We start from the raw sequence: 18,516 nt of genomic DNA, 5'->3' as shown, positions 1-18,516 counted from the left end.
AGGTATCATGTAGGTTCTGGGAATCGAACCCACGCCTTCTGGAAGAGCAGTCAGTGCACTTAACAGCTGAGCCACTCTTCAGCTCCTCCTGCCACACACACACACTTAAAAGTTTTAAGGATAGAGGAGACCTTAGAAATGGTGCGTTTGTCATTAGGTAAGTGAGAGGGTTAGGAAGTCCTTGAAAGCATTCGCACTTTCACCTCCTTGCTGCCCCCAAGGCTTTCCATACTCTACACGCATGGCAAGTACCTGTCACCAAGCTACCCCCCATCCTGCATTTTTAAAAAGCTCTTCTGACTTCATTGGCAAGTTCAGACCCTGTTGCTAGCAGGTGCTGCCTCCTGAATATCCTCAGGGCTTTTGTGCTCTCACCCTCTGCGCATGCCCTGAGGACCCCGGCTCCTGAGAAAGTTTGCTCCTATATTTCTCCCTTCTGCTCGGTAGTCATCAGTAAGTCCCGACCTTTGACCCTACTCTCTTGTCCCTGACTTTTGTTCGGCTCATCCCTTCTTACACTGGGTCCTAAAGGGCCTTGCCCTAGTTTAGTCCTAGTTGTCTCTCTAGCCCCACGTCTCTCCATCCACAGCATCCTGCTTTATTGGATCTGCACTGGCCTCCATGCTCTTCCTTCTCTAGCACATCCTTTCCCCAGTTACTGCTGCATCTCCACTCTTCTGAGTTTCGGTGACATGCATGCTACAGGGCAGAACTGATTAGAATCTCTCATCAGTATCCCAGTTGTTACAGCTGGCCCGGCTTTCAAGCATTGGTACCCAGTTGTTACAGCTGGCTCTGGCTTTCAAGCACTGGTACCCAGTTCTTGCAGCTGGCTCTGGCTTTCAAGCACTGGTACCCAGTTGTTATAGCTGGCTCTGGCTTTCAAGCATTGGTACCCAGTTGTTACAGCTGGCTCTGGCTTTCAAGCACTGGTACCCAGTTCTTGCAGCTGGCTCTGGCTTTCAAGCACTGGTACCCAGTTGTTACAGCTGGCCTGGCTTTCAAGCATTGGTACCCAGTTGTTACAGCTGCTCTGGCTTTCAAGCATTGGCACCCAGTTGTTACAACTGTCCCGGCTTTCAAGCATTAGTACCCCAGTTCTTGCAGCTGGCCCTGGCTTTTAAACTGAAGTCTCTCAGTAAATGCTGTGTGCTGACACATCACCTCTGCTTTACAGAGATCGCTGAAGTCAGTGTTTATCTCAGGCAATTTCATTAGTAGCCATACTAGTAAATAATGCAAGTGTGAGGGGACCCAGACCTGACAGAATCAAACTAAAGCCCATATGTGAATAATTAATTTTGGTAAACCCAGAAGATACCTTGAGAAATCGCTGTTACTGTTGTTCTGTAGTTGATCAACAAAATCCATTAAAATGTTAGATACAGGCTGTACTGACAGGTTTTGAAAAGAAAAAGTTTCCCGAGGCTAGGTGGCATATGCCTGTAATTCTAGCACTCAGGAGGCTAACAGAGCAGGAGGTTGTAGGCTTCAAGCTAGTCCAGACTGCACAAGTGAGCCCTGGCAAAGCTTAGGGGCTCAGTGGTAGAACAGCCACAGGAGAGCCTGGCTTGGCTCACCAACACTGAAATAAGAGAGCCACTCATTAGAGACTCTGCATTCAAATCCAGAGAGACCTCCTCGTCTGTTAGCACACACAGTGATCTAGCGTTAGCCTCTTCTTGATGGTCTTGAACTAGTGTTTCAATTTATTTTACAGATGTTTTTATACTTTGAAGATCATGGACTAGTGACATGCTCTGCAGATCATCTCATTATTCTGTGGAAAAATGGAGAGCGAGAATCTGGACTCCGAAGTATAAAGTTATTTCAGAAGCTAGAAGAGGATGGTGACCTACACCCGGCTGTCTAGTTGAAGGATTGCACAGATACATGAGCCTTGACCATCGAATGAAGAGCGGAACTCTGAAAGCCGCTACACACTGATCACTTAGATTTGTAATGTTCTTCTTGCCTATGAAGTTCTGTCTGTCTGTCAGGAGCAAGTGTGTCCACCTAAGGACACAGCACAGGTTCTGCTGGACCTTGCTTCCGTGGCATAGTGGGTGCTGTGTTTTGTTTTGCTTTGTAAAGTGATGGGGGGAAAGGGAACTGTAAAGCTGTCCCATTCTTTAATCTATTTAGGGTTCCTTCAAAGACTGTTTGGGAGTTGTCGGGATAGATCTATCTGTTCTGCTAATTCTCCTACTCTCTAGGAGCTATCAGTGTTCACTAAAACTAAATTTGAGTATTAGTCAAAAAAGAATTATTTTCTTTAAGTACATCACTTCTTTTTGGTACTACTTTAAGTCACTGAAAAAAGATCCCATTGTCCCTACTAAAATCCCACTGTGCTCCGGTCCACAGGGTACATTTCTTTCTCAGTGTGAACCGGCTTGGACAGTTACTGGCCAGAATAGTTCTCGGGTGTTTCTCTGATGAGTCCAGGGTTAGGAAAGACACAGCGCTTTTCTGAGGTCAGAAACTGCAGCTAAATTGCCCTAACCATCTGCTTTCCTTTGCGTTAACATGAAATGTTCGAGGACAGACCCACCGTTTGGGTCTTTGAAGATCCACTAGGACTGGACCATCTCCGTTGCCCTCCCGCCTATGGCACTATTCTCGCTTTTGGCACTGAAACATAAGATGTCTTCTGTACTGTAGTGGGGATTACTCTTGTTGATTAGGGAATCTTATTCAAGACAGACAGGATGTAGGATGTTAGGCACCTGATCCTTCTCCAGGAGAATGCCTACGTACTTGTGTGTGCACATGTGTGTACTATGATCCCTGGATGGATGCTATAAATTCTTGTTTCCACTGGTTTCAGCTTTCACCGCTGCCTACGAAGATTGGTAGCATTAGGATGGTAGGTAGATCAGTGGCAAATGTTAGGAATGAGGAAACCAAGGCCTGTGGAGGCTAGCTTGTTCTCCAGCACCCGTTGTTATCACTGAACACCCATAAAAACAGACAGGTTGGTGTAGGAGGTCCTTCTGTATTTGTGTCGCTTTCATTGGTTAATCAATAAAGAAACTGCTTGGCCTGATAGGGCAGAACTTAGATAGGCGGAGAAGACAAAACTGTATTCTGGGAGAAAGAAAGCAGCAGATAGAGCCAAGAAGCCATGAAGCTCCTGCCTGAGACTGACACTGGTTAGAATCTTTCCTGGTAAGCCACGACCTTGTGGGTTACACAGATTGGTAGAAATGGGTTAGATCAGGATGTGAGAGTTGGCCAAAAGAGGCTAGATATAATGGGCCAGGCAGTAATTTAATTAATACAATTTCTGTGTGGTTATTTTGGGGGTTAAGCAGGCCGGGCGGCGGGACACAACCCACACCTCCTACAATAACAGGCGAGGAGAGGGAGGGAGGCTGAGAGGACTTCATGGTGACCATGCCAGGAAAATCAGCATTTACAGTCCTTGCTGCTGTTGTAGTTCACAATGAAAATAGCTTTGTTGGAAAGAATAATATTTGCGAATGAGAAAAAAGACAGTGTCTTTTAGCCAGCACACCATTGTTATTTGAGGAGTCAACACAGGAGGCAGCTTTCTCGCCATTCTTCCTGAGGATGAGCTATGAGCAGCGCCGTCAGCCAGGGAGACGAGCCATCTGCTCTATGCATCAGCTCACTGGTCACTTGGGCTAATTTATTTTAGACTTACTTAAAGCTTTGAATTTTGCTCTGTAGATGGACTTCCCCCTTTTACTAGAGAGTTTTTCCTTTGCAAATTTTGTACTAGGCCATTAGCTAGTAAGGATGTCTTCTTAAATGATAAAAGACAAAGAATTCATGTGGTTTTTGTTGCTTTTCTGTTTTGTTTTTTATACCTGTTTCCTAACCTGATTTGGATTCCTGTTTTGTGGTGGAAATCTACTCAAATTGAGTGGCTGAAGTCATCCTTAAGTTTTTTCTTTTTAAATTTTGTCTCCTATGTGTGTGTTGTTTTGTTTTTGTTTTGGTTTGTTTTTTTTTTGTTTGTTTGTTTTTTTTGATACAGGGTTTCACTGTGTAGCCCTGGCTGTCCTGGAACTAGCTGGCCTCGAACTCACAGAGATCCTCCTGCTCTGCCTCCCGAGTGCTGGGATTAAAGGCGTGCACCACTACTCCCAGCCATGCTTGAGTTTTAAGAGCAGACAGGATTGGAATCAAGCATTGCTGTTGTTCCATTCCATTTGTCCAGTTTCCCACCACTGAGAAACTGGTCAAATAGAGTGTTCTCCAGCCTAGGGGAGACCTGGTGTGAGTGTCCCGAGGTCAGGGAGACGAGCATTATAGGGTGACCATGGCAAGGGTCAGCACCTTTGCTCTTCGGTAGTTACATGTAGACCATTCCTAGGACTTGAACTTGCAATTTAGAGGAAGAAAATTAGAGCTAAGGCCAGTATATATTATGTGCGTGTTTCCTGTACTTCAGTCCCTAGCTGTCTGTACCAGATCAGTGTGTACAGTGTGCCTTGTTGCTCGCCCTTAAAATACTTCGAGCTGGGTCTCTAGGCGCATCTGTGCAGCACAGGCTTGTCTGTTGCTCACAGGCTGGATGGATGCCAAGTGTACTTACTGATACCATCTTTCTTTGCGGGGGAGGGTAGCCACCCCTAACTGAGGAGTGGCTGAAACAGTTACCATTCTGGTTCATGTAAGAGTATTTTACAACCAACTTCCCTCTTCGGCAGAGTAATTAATAATAGTATTAACACGCCTTTCCTTACCTTTATGTTTTCCTGTGTTAATGTATGTCCTCACCACACATGGCGTCACAGTAAACACGAGTGAGAGACACTGACAGTGGTTTGTCTGTGTCACATCGATACGTATCTGAGATGCAGGAACATTACCTGCAAGTCCATGATGCTAGTAAATTGGAAGAATGTGCCTCTTAGCAACTCAGAAGACGGCTGTAATTTACACTGGTAGTGAGGAGATCACACTGAAACTCTAGCACCTCGATATCTCAGGGCACTTAACATCCACATGTTCCTAGCATTTGAGGTTAGCATGAAGTTGATACGGCATATCACTGAGCAAGCTGTCATGTTGCATATAGATGCCAGGTGCCTGGCCAATGTTCCCTGCCGAGTGGAACTGAAAGCAGGCTCCTCAGAGAAAGACTGTCCTTGCTCCAGCCAGCTTCCGAAGCCCAAGGAGATCCTGTGCTCTGACCTCAGTATTCTGGAAACAGACTGACGACTCGGGAAATAAAAGACACTAGGACCCCAAATTTGAAATTATGAAAAGTTTAGGCCAAAGAGATAAAATAAAAACAGCTGTTGGGAATGAAAAATGACCATAAGAATTTAGTTACAAGAACTTGACAAAAACACTTCCTCACATGTACACAATGCGGCAATACAATACAAAGCCAGCTCTGTCCCCGCCGGTGAATCAAGGCCTCCTGCCGTCTAGCAAAAATAATTTAGATGCTTTTCTGTGCATGGAATTGTCATATATGTTTACACTTTGGTACAAAAACATAGAAAAAAACATTGGCACATTACATAGTGATAAGTTATCTCTTTCTTCTCCATGAACCGAGTTTTTACATAGCCTGCAGTCCAATTTTCATTTGGGAAAAATGTAGCTACTGATTCAACCAGTTCGGTTTCTATGCCTCTTAAAAATGCATCATGGGGTACAGATAAAATAAAACTAAGGTATTTCGTTTACTTAGTTTCTGATATTCGTAATACACAGAGAAGAGATTGCTGATAAAAAGAGAAAGGAAAAATCTCGAGTCTGACTTTATGCCGAGCACAGAAGGTTGTGAAAAGTCGTATAAAAATATGCACTTGTGCTTTCAGCCTTACATACAATTAATAGCTTAAAATAGTGTTTACTGCCTCTCCGGACGCCTGTCTTCCGATATATTTACATTTCCCGCAATCCCTTTTTACATCAGTAAAGCAAATGGCATGATCTCAAATATAAATTAAGAATATCTGAACCTTGAAACTTTCCCATTTCCTCCCCAAATTCAGATGTACAGGTAATGCCCAGAAAATTCTAGGGGCGAAGATCCAGGGTGTTTAGATTATTTTAATAAAAATCTTTGAACAACAAATATATATATATAAATTTTTCTTCTCTTAAGTTTTTTTTTTTAAAGCTTGCTCACGAGCATTTGTATTTAATGGCTTTTATAGATACTCTTGACGTGTGTCCGTGAGCCTGAAGCCGGGGACACTCAGGCAAGCTTTTATAGATACTCTTGACGTGTGTCCGTGAGCCTGAAGCCGGGGACACTCAGGCAAGCTCCTGCTCCTTCCCCATCAGTTGGCCTCCTAGAAGGTGAGTCCCTTCCAGGAACGAGGGCTCCGCAAGCGGCTGACGCCCATCGGAGGGACACTCACCAGGCTAAGGCTGTTTTCACATGCGGTCACTCTACCTGCCATGTCGTCTGGGAGCCGTGATGCTAACTAGCGATAATCTCATCCTCATTCTGCGCATCTTAGAGTAGCTTCTTTTCTTACATATATCTGCTCAGAGAAGCTTTTTAGGAAGCCTTCATACTCCTGCCGTCGAGGAAAGTAGTGCAGCTAAATCTCAGTAGTGAGTGTTCCGGCGGACACTGGCCAAGCGGCATGGTCTCCCTCAGGGTGGACTCACAGACGCCAGGTTCTCTGCTTCTGTGTCCTGCGTGTAACTACAGAGAGTCAGCTCCATGGTTTTGGAAGGGCACGCACAGCGTGGCAGAGGAGACTGCCAAGCGGTTCGTTTTGTCACTAAGTGATTTAAAAGAACATATTTTTACTGATGGAATATAACTTTCTGAAAAATGAAATTTGGGGGCGTGCATGACTCAGATCAGCTATTAAACACTAGCTCCTTAATCTACACCTGTTCTCATCATACAGAAAAGCCTCTTGTTCACACGACTCTGCGGTTCACAGTGTCCGTCGTAGATCAAGAGGCCCCTTCTCCGGCCTGGCTTTAGCTGTCAGATGGAAGTCTCAGACTTTTGCACTTGAGGTCATCCAGTGTCTTCCAGTGTTTGTAGTTATCTGCCAAGTGCTGCATCAGGGCTGGCAGGTGTGCAAAGGCTGCAGGGACATGAACAGAATCCAGAGAAACCCATTACACTAAGTTGGATCTTGGGAGTACTTACTAGACTTAGCCTTGGGGAGCAGAAGTAGAGAAGATAGTATCCTGCTTGACATACAATCTTGAGGACCTGAGCACAGTCCACAGACCATATAAAAAAGCTGGCCATGGTAGCATGCACTTGTAATCCCATCTTTGGGGAGGTAACAAAGGCAGATCCCTAGGGCTCACTAGCCAGTCAGCCAGTCTGCCTAATCCAATTGGGAGGTTCCAGGGTAATGAGAAGCCCTGTATAAAAAAAAAAAAAAAAAAAAAGCGGCTGGCTCCTGAGGTACAACACCTGAGGATGAACTCTGATGTCTGTTTGCATGTATACCCCACAAAAAGAACAGGAGGACAGAGATCCCCAAGGCCTTGGGCTGCAAGTCAACATATGTATGAGAACACTAGTTTTCTTTCTTTGATTTATTTATTTATGCTGGACGGTGATGGCATATTCCTTCAATCCCAGCATTTGGGAGGCAGAGGCAGGTGGATCTCTGTGAGTTTGAGGCCAACCTGGTCTGCAAGAGCTAGTTCCAGGACAGGCTAGGACTGTTACACAGAGAAACGCTGTCTCAAAAAAAAAAAAATCATTTGTTTGTTTTGTAGTGCTAGGAGTTGAACCCAGGGCCTTGTACAGTAGGCAAGCACTCCTCCACTCTGAGCTGTGAGCGACACCCCAGTGAGCTGCTGAAATAAACAGGCTTTTTATGTAACTCTTTTGAACCTGAAATTCACAGAGAATGAAATACATTTTACTTAATGGGATTTCTTCCAGTGTGAGAATGAAACAGTTGTGCGCTTTGGGAAGCTGTCCTCTAAAACGTGAAAAAGTGAAGACTTACTTGTCCAGGTAACACTCGTTCACTGTGTCTGTGCACTCAGGATTGTGTCGGACGCTGGGATGCCCCTACTCTAGCTGCTCGCAAAGGGCTCAGAATACACACACACACACGCACACACACACACGCACACACAGATGTGTGTATTTATGTTAAAAACATTTTCACAGTTTTGTTTATAACAAAAATGAAATATATATTTATATTTTGTTTATCTTTAGGCCCAGCCAATGCCCCTAAAGGTCATCTTCATTAAGTGTAACAAAAATGTTCTTTGTAGGTGACAAAACAGCACCTAACTTACCATCCCAAGCATCGAACATGTCTGTTATGAAGTAGTCGATGAAGGAGATCTGGGACTTGGGGATGCTGCAGGTATTGCGGTCGAACACTGGCATCACTACAGGTAGCCCCTGCCTCTTCTCCTCATCGGTCTGTGACGGGGGAAAACATAAACAAAAATACAGGGCTGTGGGGCACATGGGAAGCCTTCATAGTCATGGCGTGTTTCCCAGAAGAACCCGAAGGTGCAGAGTTTAGCAATTTCCTGAGATGACCTGCATGACCGTGTTCGGGTCTCCTTGCTCTCAGATTCCTCTCTGTCCCTCCACTTTCCCCTCTCTCCTCTCTTGAACTCAAGACCTAAGGAATGTGAGGAGAGTGTTTTCCGGAGAGCTGTGTCACACTGGCCCTCATGGCACACTGTGCTCCCAGAAGCACTGATCTAGTGGAATTTAGCCCCTTTTCTATAATCTGTTTTTAGTTCTGAAAAGTCAGATCTGAACTCCTACTCAGCCAGCACTAATTGACATTTGCAGCAAAGGTCAAACTGTTGCTGGCCCATGAAATGGAGGCGGTGGACGACACAAGGCAGGGACAGTGGTCACTGATGTCCTGGCTGCATGCTTGCAGGTTTGGGTTTGTAACTGGCTTCCCTTAAAAAATGACACATGCAGCTATAAGAATGACCTGCTTTGAGCATCTTAACCATTCAGGATACATCTTTTGACTGTTCTGCCTGGCGAGATGGCAAGCACGGGAAGCCTTTGTGCTGCAGCCACAGCCTGGGTGCCTCTAGGACTAGGACTTTCAAAGTTGAGCAAAGAGCTGAATGTGCCGCTTTTGCCCCAGGAGCGTCAACGCACAGCTGTCAAGGTGCCTGGGAATCTGAGTGTGCCGCGTATTGTGGTGTGTGCTCCTGTCTGGGTGCTTGAAGCTGAACGGTGAGATCCACATCTCCTGATAATGCCTGGAGCTCACCCCAGGCCTCCTTTACAATCTGATTTCCAGGTCATACTAGAGAAAAGGACACCTACGTTGGAAGCTGGTCAGAGAATTTAAAAGAGGAACATCCAGTGTCAGTAACTAGGAGTAAGGCTTCAAATTCTTTCCACGTGGGTCCCAGGAAACCTGTTCATGACTTTCGGCTCAGCTCACTCAGTTCATCAAGGAGCCTTAAAATATCCACTGGTATTCTTGGAGTAATTGGTCCATACCCATCCTCTCTACTCCCTCATACCCCTCTCCAACATGGGTAAGCTCAGAAGTGCCTGTCCTATTTTTCTGCAGTTCAGAGGCTCCTTCTCAACCAGCCCTGCCGTACAATGTCAGCTATTCTTGATCCTGCCTCAGTAATACATTCCAACCAGAGAGCGCACCACCCCTATGCGGCTCCGACACACATACAGACGCCAGTCTTTAGAGTTTTCCTTTGAAGTAGGACTCTACTTCAAGAGCCATCTGGCAGTTTACTGTCTTCTGGAGTTTTCTTTTTTTGTCCTGTTTTTAATTTTTAAATCCTTCAAAAAATATAACTCTAATCTCACTGTGTAAAGCCTCTTTCTCCTTTAGGAAAAAAATGTCAATCACTGAAGAATCTAGCACAGATACACCCTTAGGAGTAGTTTTTAGTATGTGTATGTATGCTTACATGCATACATGTGATTATTGCGTGTGGCATATATGTACCTGTGTGTTTTGGTGTACACGCACAAAGGGATATCAGGGGCCCTGCTCTATCGATTATTTTTTCCACCTTTTTCATTTGAGACAAAATCTCTCTGGCTCTAGAGCTGGGCTGGTGCCTAGCAAACCCCAATGGTCCTGTCTCTTCCCTCTGACCTGCTGGGGTAAAAGATGCTCACATGGCCATGTCCTGCTTCTTGGCCTGGGTGCTAAGATTCGAACTTAAGTCCTCATGGTTGTGTAGTAAGTGCTCTTACCCACGGAGCCATCTCCCTGCCCCCTGCCCCTTAGATCCAATGTTCTACCTACGTCTATATCTGTGAACTTATAAAAGCTCAGGGTCTAACAATTACAGAATTTCCTTACATTAGAGGGCTTTGGTCAGTGACTAGTACATTGACCTGTCTCTTCAGAGAAGCCCAAGTCTGCTCTGGCCAGAGCTGAGGTATGTCCTTTCCAGAGAAGAGGCGTTCACTAGCTGTGGCACGCACAGGGTTCTGTGGCCCTGGGGCCTGTTCCTAGAAGGAAAGGGACACTTCTCACACAGCAGCACACCTGTGCAAAATACTCCTCAGAGATCCTCCCAGCCCACTCGATGCACAGGTCCAAGGGGCGGCACGGGTTGGCCACGTCAGCACACTTGATCATCATGCGCTTGATCAGGATCTGGTTCTCGGGGAAGTTCTTCCCAGTCGGGTTGCACTCACAGTCGCTGCCCTCGCTCTGGAAAACATGGTCAGATCAGGGCTGCTGAAGCTGCAGAGGCTAACTAACTCACCAGGAGCATGGCTGTGGTTGCTACTTAATCCCAGCATTCGGGAGGCAGAGGCAGGTGGATCTCAGTGAGTTCGAGGCCAGCCTGGTCTACAAGAGCTAGTTCCAGGACAGGAACCAAAAAAGCTACAGAGAAACCCTGTCTCGAAAATCAAAAAAAAAAAAAAAAAAAAAAAAGGGTCTCCTCCGACTCCTCAGAAATGTGTTGAAAATGCAACTTTCAGCTACTTCAATGCATCAAAAGTAGGAAAACTGTGACTTTTCGATTACTCTTTTGTTTTTGCTTGTTTCTCCTCACTGCCTTCCCACCCCCACTCCTTAAGGCATGTATACATTTGTGTGTTTTCTTGGCGGATTCTCCCTGAGAGATAATTAGTGTGAGGTGTGAAACATAGACACTGGGCCAAAACGCGATGTGGATGTGTGTTCAGGGGCCTCTGAAAACATGATTGTACACCAGGTAGTGTGTACTTGGTGGGGCAGTGCCAGCAGCCCTGGGGCATGCAAGCAGGTAGGTGGAGATGTATGCATTCGCACGCTAGTTGCACAGCGCCGGGAAAAATATTTGGTTCCAAAGGCGCCATCGGTTTGTACGACACAGTTAATCAGCTCTCCGGAGCTCTGCCAAGCTGAAAGACAGCAGGACGTGTAGTGGGATTCTGTTTCGAGGCTGGTCCTCTTTATTGGATGCCTGATGAGGACACTCTTCTGGGAGCTTTTCTCCCAGCACCTTGAGATGGCTCCTTTACCACAGACGATGTGCAGGGAGGAGATCTCAAATGGAGCTGGAGGCACGGAGAGAGGACCTTCCTGAATCTAAATTCTGTCATCCTGTAGCGTGGTCTGCTCTACACATCACGAGGCTTGTTCCCCGCTATCCTTGGTTGGCAGGAAAGCCCTGGCATTGTGTGGTGGAGTCTGTGAGAGATGGGGCTCAACACAGGTGAGGCGGACACTGGTCCTCTCCCTAGGTGACGGGTTCTACAGACAGTGTCCTCATTAATCATCAAGTAATCTTTAAAATGTTTATTCTGCCTTTTCCAGGGTCTTTTTCACAAGACTAGAAACTGCTTTAGCAGAGCTACGGACAACTTTTATGGCTTCTGAGGATAGTTGACTTTATCTTAGCAAGGAATGAACATTACATCTGTGTTTCTAAAGCCCACATTTGTCAGGCCCATAAAGCAGGTTCATGGTAAATTTCTCTCTTCTTAAAATTTTTATTTAAGAAAAAAAATATATACTATATTTTGATTATCTTTCCCTTCTCTAGATCCTCCCCACCTCCCTACAGATTTTTCTTGTCAGTTTGTCTCTCTTGGTTTTCATTTTATTTTTTTGAAAGAGGGCAGGGGAAGCAGGAAGAGGAAACACTTCTGTACTAGTTGGATTATCTGTCAATTTGACACAGCCTGGGTTCTTCCAAGAAGAAAATCTCAACGGAAGGATTGCCCAGTTCCTATTGGCTGATAGCTCATCTCTGGGAGACTGCCTTGATTGGTAATGGTTCACCCAGTTCCCATTGGCTGATATCTCATTTCTGGGGGACTGTCTTGATGGGCAATGGTTGTGGGAAGACCATCCTACTGTGGGTGGCACCATCCCCCAGCAAGGGTTCTGATCCTGTAAGACAATTGGCTAGGGGTGAACTGCCGAATGAGTCAGTAAGCTTCCTTCTGTGGTGTCTACCACACTTCCTTGGCTGGGAGTGAGTTCCCTGGTCAAACACTGCATGAACGAGCAAGCATCTTTGCCTGCAGGTTCCTGTCTTAATGTCCCTCAGTGAGAGACTGTCCAAGAAGCCAAATAAACTTTTTCTTCCCTAACGTGCTTTTTGTCAGGATATTTTATCAGAGCGACAGAAAAGAGCTGATAAACCTGTTTCATCATGGTCCTCAGATACCGGTAAGATTATAGTTCTGTAAAACAGTCTCTAACTTTGCAATCCTGAGAGGTCCAAGAACAGAGAGAACGTGGGTCTCCTGTCACACCACTGTTCATGCTCAGCTCATCTGTAAGATCCTTCTGTTATACACTCTGGGCCCAACGCCTTCCGTCCCTTTGTGTCAGGGCCAGCCTTTCAAGGAGCATGCAGTTGCAGCAGACAGCTGTCAATCTGTCTCATCCCCAAGAAAAACAAGTGGCTGGGTTTGCCATCTGCTTCTAACCCCAGGCTGATCCTCACCTCACATTCAAGGATAAGATGCTTGGCTGCCGGAGCAGGCGCTCGTGGAAACACACAGCTGTGTCTTATTCCATAGGAATGCTTACCTCAGCTGCCAGTGGCTTGTTGATGCTGTTCACAAATTTGTTCACATGTTCAAAGTGTTTCGTCATCTCCGTAGCCAAAACCATGTCGATAATAGCCTGGCGTAGCGTTCGGTAATGGTTCCTAAATAAAAAGACAAAAGTTCCTTGTTCACGTCATGCCCTAAGTCAGAACTGCCTTGCAGCTGGGCCTCCCTACAACCTGGGACATAGCTGGGGCAGAGTCAAGTGACTACTGATCCCAGGGCCTGTCTGTTCAGCCTGATAAGCCCAAATCGTTGTTGATGCTATTCTGTGTTCTCCAGTGACCACTGACTCTTCTTCACTTGAACGTTAAGAAAAAGTACATGCCATGTGGTGGACAGTTGTTCCAAAGGTGCTTCCAGCCCCTTCCTTTGAAAACACGAAGACAAGGAAGTGGAAGGACGGGACAGGCCAAAGTGGCAGCCTGATGAGGTGTCTGACTGCATTCCGTGCAGACCAATCCCTACTGCAGAGAACTGCCTGCCCCTCTTTCCTCTGATGGTATTGAGGATGCTTCCTTTTACGTAATTCTTGAACTTGCAATTGATAGATGTTGCAGTGGTTGGAGCAACGGCACAAGATTATCAGAGAATTCTTATCACGCACTAACCTGAAGAGGCAGACTGAGGATCTAAGCAAACCAGCTCCTGAAAAGAAATCTTTCTCTACAGGTCCTTGATAGTGACCGAATTTAAGTCCAAATTAGAACAACCATTCTCCATAATGTTCTAGTTTTTTTCTAGAGCCTAAGCAGATAAGGTCATGTAGACAACATCATGAGGCTCAGGTGACCACCCAGCCTTTGCCCAGGACTATGCCCAGCAGCTGATGTGTGCAGGACGTAGGCACAGCATCGCTGGCAGGCCAGAGTTCCACCCATTACACTTGAGTTGCGCTCTACAGAGGAGACCACACAGTGAGGGGGAAACTTGCCCACCTGGGCCCCAGCATCTTCACTGGGACCTTGTCATGAGGAAGGAGTCTTAGTGGCCCAAACTCAGCTGGAAAATGCAGGATGATACATTGTCTTTGAGCCACAGAAAAGATGGGCTGCCCTCGTGGGAGGTGAAAATACATAGCAGACTTGTCAATACCCTGTCCATATTAGGGTAGTGCTTTGCAGTACAAAGCAAACAAACAAACAAAAAAAAAAACCCACTTATTTTCATGGACTTAAGGAAAACAAAAAAAATCAGATTTTAAAACATGAAAGGCAGTCTGAAAAGTATAATTAAGTTAGACAGGCAAAGCTATTTTCTGATCCTATGCAGTGGATAACTAATACTTCCATTTCCATCTTCGAGGAAGCTGAGTTTTCAGAGAAAACGTAGCTTCACCTTTAGCTCCCCAAACCTAAGCACAGACGTCCAACAACAACACACCTGTCAATATTCTTGAAAATGTTGCACTTGGTGTCCTTGACGGTGAGCTGGAAGGCCAGGGCCGTGTGGTGACTCTCCAGGACTGCGGTGTCATTGTAAAGCACGGCGAGGTCGCTGCCTGCGTTGCACAGGAAGGAGTTGGTTCTTCCAGGGTGGTCTACATCGTGAACCGTCGCAGCAATGAGAGCAGCCACCTCATCCAGCTGGTCAAGGCTTCCCTGGGATATGGGGAGGAACACTGAGCATCACCCGTGGGCTTCTGGGGACTGACATGGCACTACCACCACCCCTCCTCAAATTATTCTGCAAAATAGAAACTGAAAGAACATTCCCCACTTCCTTTTATAAAGCCTCCATTACTCTGGATACCTAAACCATGCAAAGACTCAACAAAAAAAAACATAATAGACCAATATCTTTTATGAACATAGATGCAAAAAAACTCAATAAAATAATTGCGAACCACATCCAAGAGCTCACTAAAAAGATTATCAACCACAATCAAGTTAGCTGCATCCCGGAGATGCAGGGATAGCTCAACATATGTAAGTGCATAAGCATAATTCACTACAAAAATAGACTAAAGGACAGAGACCACATGAGCATCTCATTAGATTCAGAAAAGGCCTTCGGCAGACTCCAACACCTTTTCATAATAAAAGTACTGGAGAGATTCAGGCTACGAGGGACATATCTCAGTAAATAAAGGCAATGTACGACAAGCCCACAGCTAACTTCGTTATAAATGGATAGAAACTCAAAGCATTTCCACAAAAATCAGGAGCAAGACATGAATGTCCGCTTTCTCTCTGTTCAATATAGCGCTCGGAGTCTTAGCTAGAGCCGAAGACAGCTGCAGGAGGTGGGGGAATCTAAAGATAAGGCAGATGCTGGAGTATCTTTATTTGCAGCTGATATGGTTGTAATACATAAAGACCCTAAGAACTGCCAAGCAACTTCTGCAGATGATAAAAATGGTCACAGTAGCTGGATACAAAACATATAAAAATCAGTAGCCTTCCTGCATGCAAAGACAAACTCGCTGAGAAAGAAGCGTAGGAAACAATGCCTTTACAAAAAGGGAAAAACAAAATGCTGTGAGACAACACTAACCACGTAAAAGACTTGTCTAATGAAAACTCTAAGACATTGAAGAAGGAACCTGAAGACACCAAAGGATGAGAAGATCTTCCACGCCCAACTGGGCGGGTAACTTAAAGGCTATTGGCTGTAGGAATTCCTATAGCATGTGTCAAGTTGACAAAAACCAAGCAGGACAGAGCTAAACAAAATTATCAAAACAGGAAGCACGAATGGCTCAGAAACAACTTACACGTTCAATATCCTTAGCTGTTAGGGAAATGCAAATTAAAACTACTTTGACATTACATCTTATCACAGTATCAGAATGGCCAGGATCAAAACAGATGACAGCTTATGCTGGTGAGGATCTGGGGAAAGGGGAACACTTATTTATTGCTGGTAGAAGTGCAAACCTGTACATTCAGTATGGAAATCAGTGTGGAGGTTCCTCAAAAAGCTGAAAATAGAGCTATCAAAAGATCCAACCATATCACTCTTGGGCACATACCCCGAAGATTCTTCCAACTACAAAGATGTGTGCTCATCCAATGTTCATCACTGTGCTATTCATAATAGCCAGAAATTAGAAACGGCCTAGGTGCCCACCAGCTGGCCAATGAATTATAAAAATGTGGTACATTTACATAATAGAATATTATTTAGCTGTTAAGAAAAGTGAAATTTGCAGGGAAACAGATGAAACTAGAACCGATCCTCACAAACAAGGACACGCATAACCCAGAAAGCCAAGCAGTGCATATTTCTTCTCATGTGTGGAAGCTAGCTTTTATGCTTGTAGATGTGCATGTTTCATTTAGGAGTTAGGAGAAAAGTATTCATTCATCTCTCCCAACTAGAAATGCTGTGAACTACAACAATGATCCTTCTGGCAAGATATGTCCACTGATGCAATAGTGGCACGTGATGGGGACACAACCAAACACTTTTTTATTGGACTTAAGGTCTAGTCCATAAGATGGAATGCAGACCTGACACTGTTAATGAGAACAAGAACCTGAGCCCAGTTAGGTCACAGATCCCGAAGGCAAGCCTATTTTTCTGCTAAAGGACTGCAGTAACAAAATGACTCCTAATGACATATTGCTATGCCCACCGATCACACCCAACCCCCATAAGAGAAGCCGCTTCTTGTAGTAGATGGGAATTAACAGAGACTCACAACTGGACAATGTACAGAGAATGGGGGCCTTTGGAGCACTCAGCCATAAATGAAATGTCTGTATCACACGCCTCCCCTCAAGGCTCCGGGCTCTGTGCTGAAGAGGAGGCAGAAAGGTCTTCAGAGTCAGAGGTGGTGGATAAGGTAAGGACACAATGTTTCCCAGACACAGGTAAATGCACGCAGGTACTCAGAGACTGTAACAGCTTGTGCAAAACCTGCACAGACTGGAGCCAAACATAGTCCCAGCATGGAGGTGGGGAAGTGGACACACCTGACAGCTGACTGCTCAGAAGCGGTGGCCAACACAAATTGGACTCCATGTTTTTGGTGTTGTTTTAAGAAAGAACATAAAGTTGAGTGGATAGGGAGGTGGGGGAGGACCTTGGAGGAGTTGGAGGAGGGGGAAAATATGATCAAAGTATATTGTTTGAAATTTTCAGAGAATAAGTTTTAAAAAAATTAAATTTAACTTTGGCATTGGGGGGTGGAACTGAGTGGTAAGGCATGCACTTAGCCTGCAGGAAGCATCAATTCCCAGAACTCATAGATCATATTTGAGTTGTATCACCCCTAAGAAGTTGGAGGGACTAATGATTCAGAAAAGAGGTAAGAATATAATTTTCCTGATTCCTGTCATCAGGGGCAGGTCTAACGGAAGATCCCCCAGAAGTGACTCCCACTGCAAGTGCATCTTGGTGGACTGCCCAGTGCACTTGGGCTGAACTTAGCCAAGCCTGAACTTGAACAGCCCAAGTCTCCAAGGTTCATGCTGAGCTGCACTTTCTGAACTCCTGGCAGGAGCTGCTGGAGCCAGGAGACACCTTCTGAATTGTAAGTAGGTCGCAATGAGTTCGAACCTTTGTTCTAGGGCTGTTAGAGAATTTGAGACCTGGGACTCTGGCACTTGTCCCCATTTTCCAAAAGGTCTCTTAAGGAAGGGTCACCTTCACATCAACTCCACCTACGGCAGGATCAGGCCAGACTTGGTGCTAATAACCCAGGTGCTCTGCTCAGCTGGTGGTGGAACCTCAGCTGTGTCTCATCTCATCTCACAAGTGTTAGAACCCACAGCAGGGATTCAGAGGGGTGTGGCTCCAGAGGTGTTTATTACAGACACTGGCTGATACTGTGATCACTCACTCCTCCCTCCCCTCCTCTCCTTCTCTTCCTCCTCCTCCTCCTCCTCCGCCTTCTTCTTCCTCCTCTTCCTTCCTTTCTTCCTTCCCCCTCCTTCCTTCCTTCCTTCCTTCCTTCCTTCCTTCCTTCCTCTCCCTTCTTTCTTTTCCTCCTTCCTTCCCTCCCTCCCTCCCTCCCTCCCTCCCTCCCTCCCGTCCTCCCTTCTTTTTTCCCTTTTGAGAGGCCCAGGCCTTCACAGATTCAGTGAGTCCATGACCCTAGCACAAACTCCAAGCAGCCTGGCTCTGTATTCAGAACCAGGGAAAGAAACACAACCTGAAAATGGGACCAGCGCCAGGGGCAGAGACACTTTGTCCCTAAACCTAAAGTCAGAGAAAAGTCTCTGGACCCTGCAACCAGAATGAATGCACTAAGCCCCTAGATTCACAGAATACGAAATATATTCACCCTGGTCTCAAAATTAGAGTCAGAAAGGCAAAAAGAACCAAAGAAAGAAACAATTTGACCCCAGAATCAGAGCCATCTCCACCTGACACAAAACCAGCCAATCCCTGAGCAGGAAAAGTGAGCCCATCACTGAGCCCCTAGAGGCTTGGCTGTCCCCTAGGCATTTACTAGCAGTTGAGAATTTCCCTTACACCATAGTGGCAGCCAATCCCAAACCTGGAAGTCTGGAATTCCACTCACCCCACAAGTGTACGTGAGGAGAGTTTCCTTTGAAGCAGGTTGTTCCGGCTAGACAGGGCTTGCCTACCTCAAACCAGACCTT

General features: G+C 45.7%; 2 protein-coding genes across 12 annotated transcripts in view; one reads left to right on the top strand and one right to left on the bottom strand.

The window, feature by feature from the left end:
• The window catches only part of Wdr41 (WD repeat domain 41), a 40,587-nt gene extending 38,303 nt beyond the window's left edge, over positions 1 to 2,284 (top strand). For all 3 annotated transcript variants that reach the window (XM_050153872.1, XM_050153871.1, XM_050153873.1), the window contains one exon: positions 1,721 to 2,284. In XM_050153872.1, coding sequence (XP_050009829.1) covers positions 1,721 to 1,873 — 153 coding nt within the window. In that variant the 3' untranslated portion in view covers positions 1,874 to 2,284. The remainder of the gene's footprint in view (positions 1 to 1,720) is intronic.
• A 1,724-nt stretch (positions 2,285 to 4,008) lies between these two features.
• The window catches only part of Pde8b (phosphodiesterase 8B), a 215,965-nt gene continuing 201,457 nt past the window's right edge, over positions 4,009 to 18,516 (bottom strand). For all 9 annotated transcript variants that reach the window (XM_050153867.1, XM_050153869.1, XM_050153870.1 and 6 more), the window contains 5 exons: positions 14,345 to 14,562; positions 12,942 to 13,062; positions 10,452 to 10,619; positions 8,236 to 8,365; positions 4,009 to 7,046 (listed from right to left, as the gene is read on the bottom strand). In XM_050153867.1, coding sequence (XP_050009824.1) covers positions 6,937 to 7,046; positions 8,236 to 8,365; positions 10,452 to 10,619; positions 12,942 to 13,062; positions 14,345 to 14,562 — 747 coding nt within the window. In that variant the 3' untranslated portion in view covers positions 4,009 to 6,936. The remainder of the gene's footprint in view (positions 7,047 to 8,235; positions 8,366 to 10,451; positions 10,620 to 12,941; positions 13,063 to 14,344; positions 14,563 to 18,516) is intronic.

This window comes from Alexandromys fortis, unplaced genomic scaffold (genome assembly GCF_014885135.2).
Source record: "Alexandromys fortis isolate MF-2015 unplaced genomic scaffold, M_Fortis_MF-2015_v1.1 scaffold_79, whole genome shotgun sequence".
NCBI lineage: Eukaryota > Metazoa > Chordata > Mammalia > Rodentia > Cricetidae > Alexandromys > Alexandromys fortis.
Note: the sequence above shows the minus strand (reverse complement) of the source record. Positions and strands in the feature narration are given on the sequence as shown.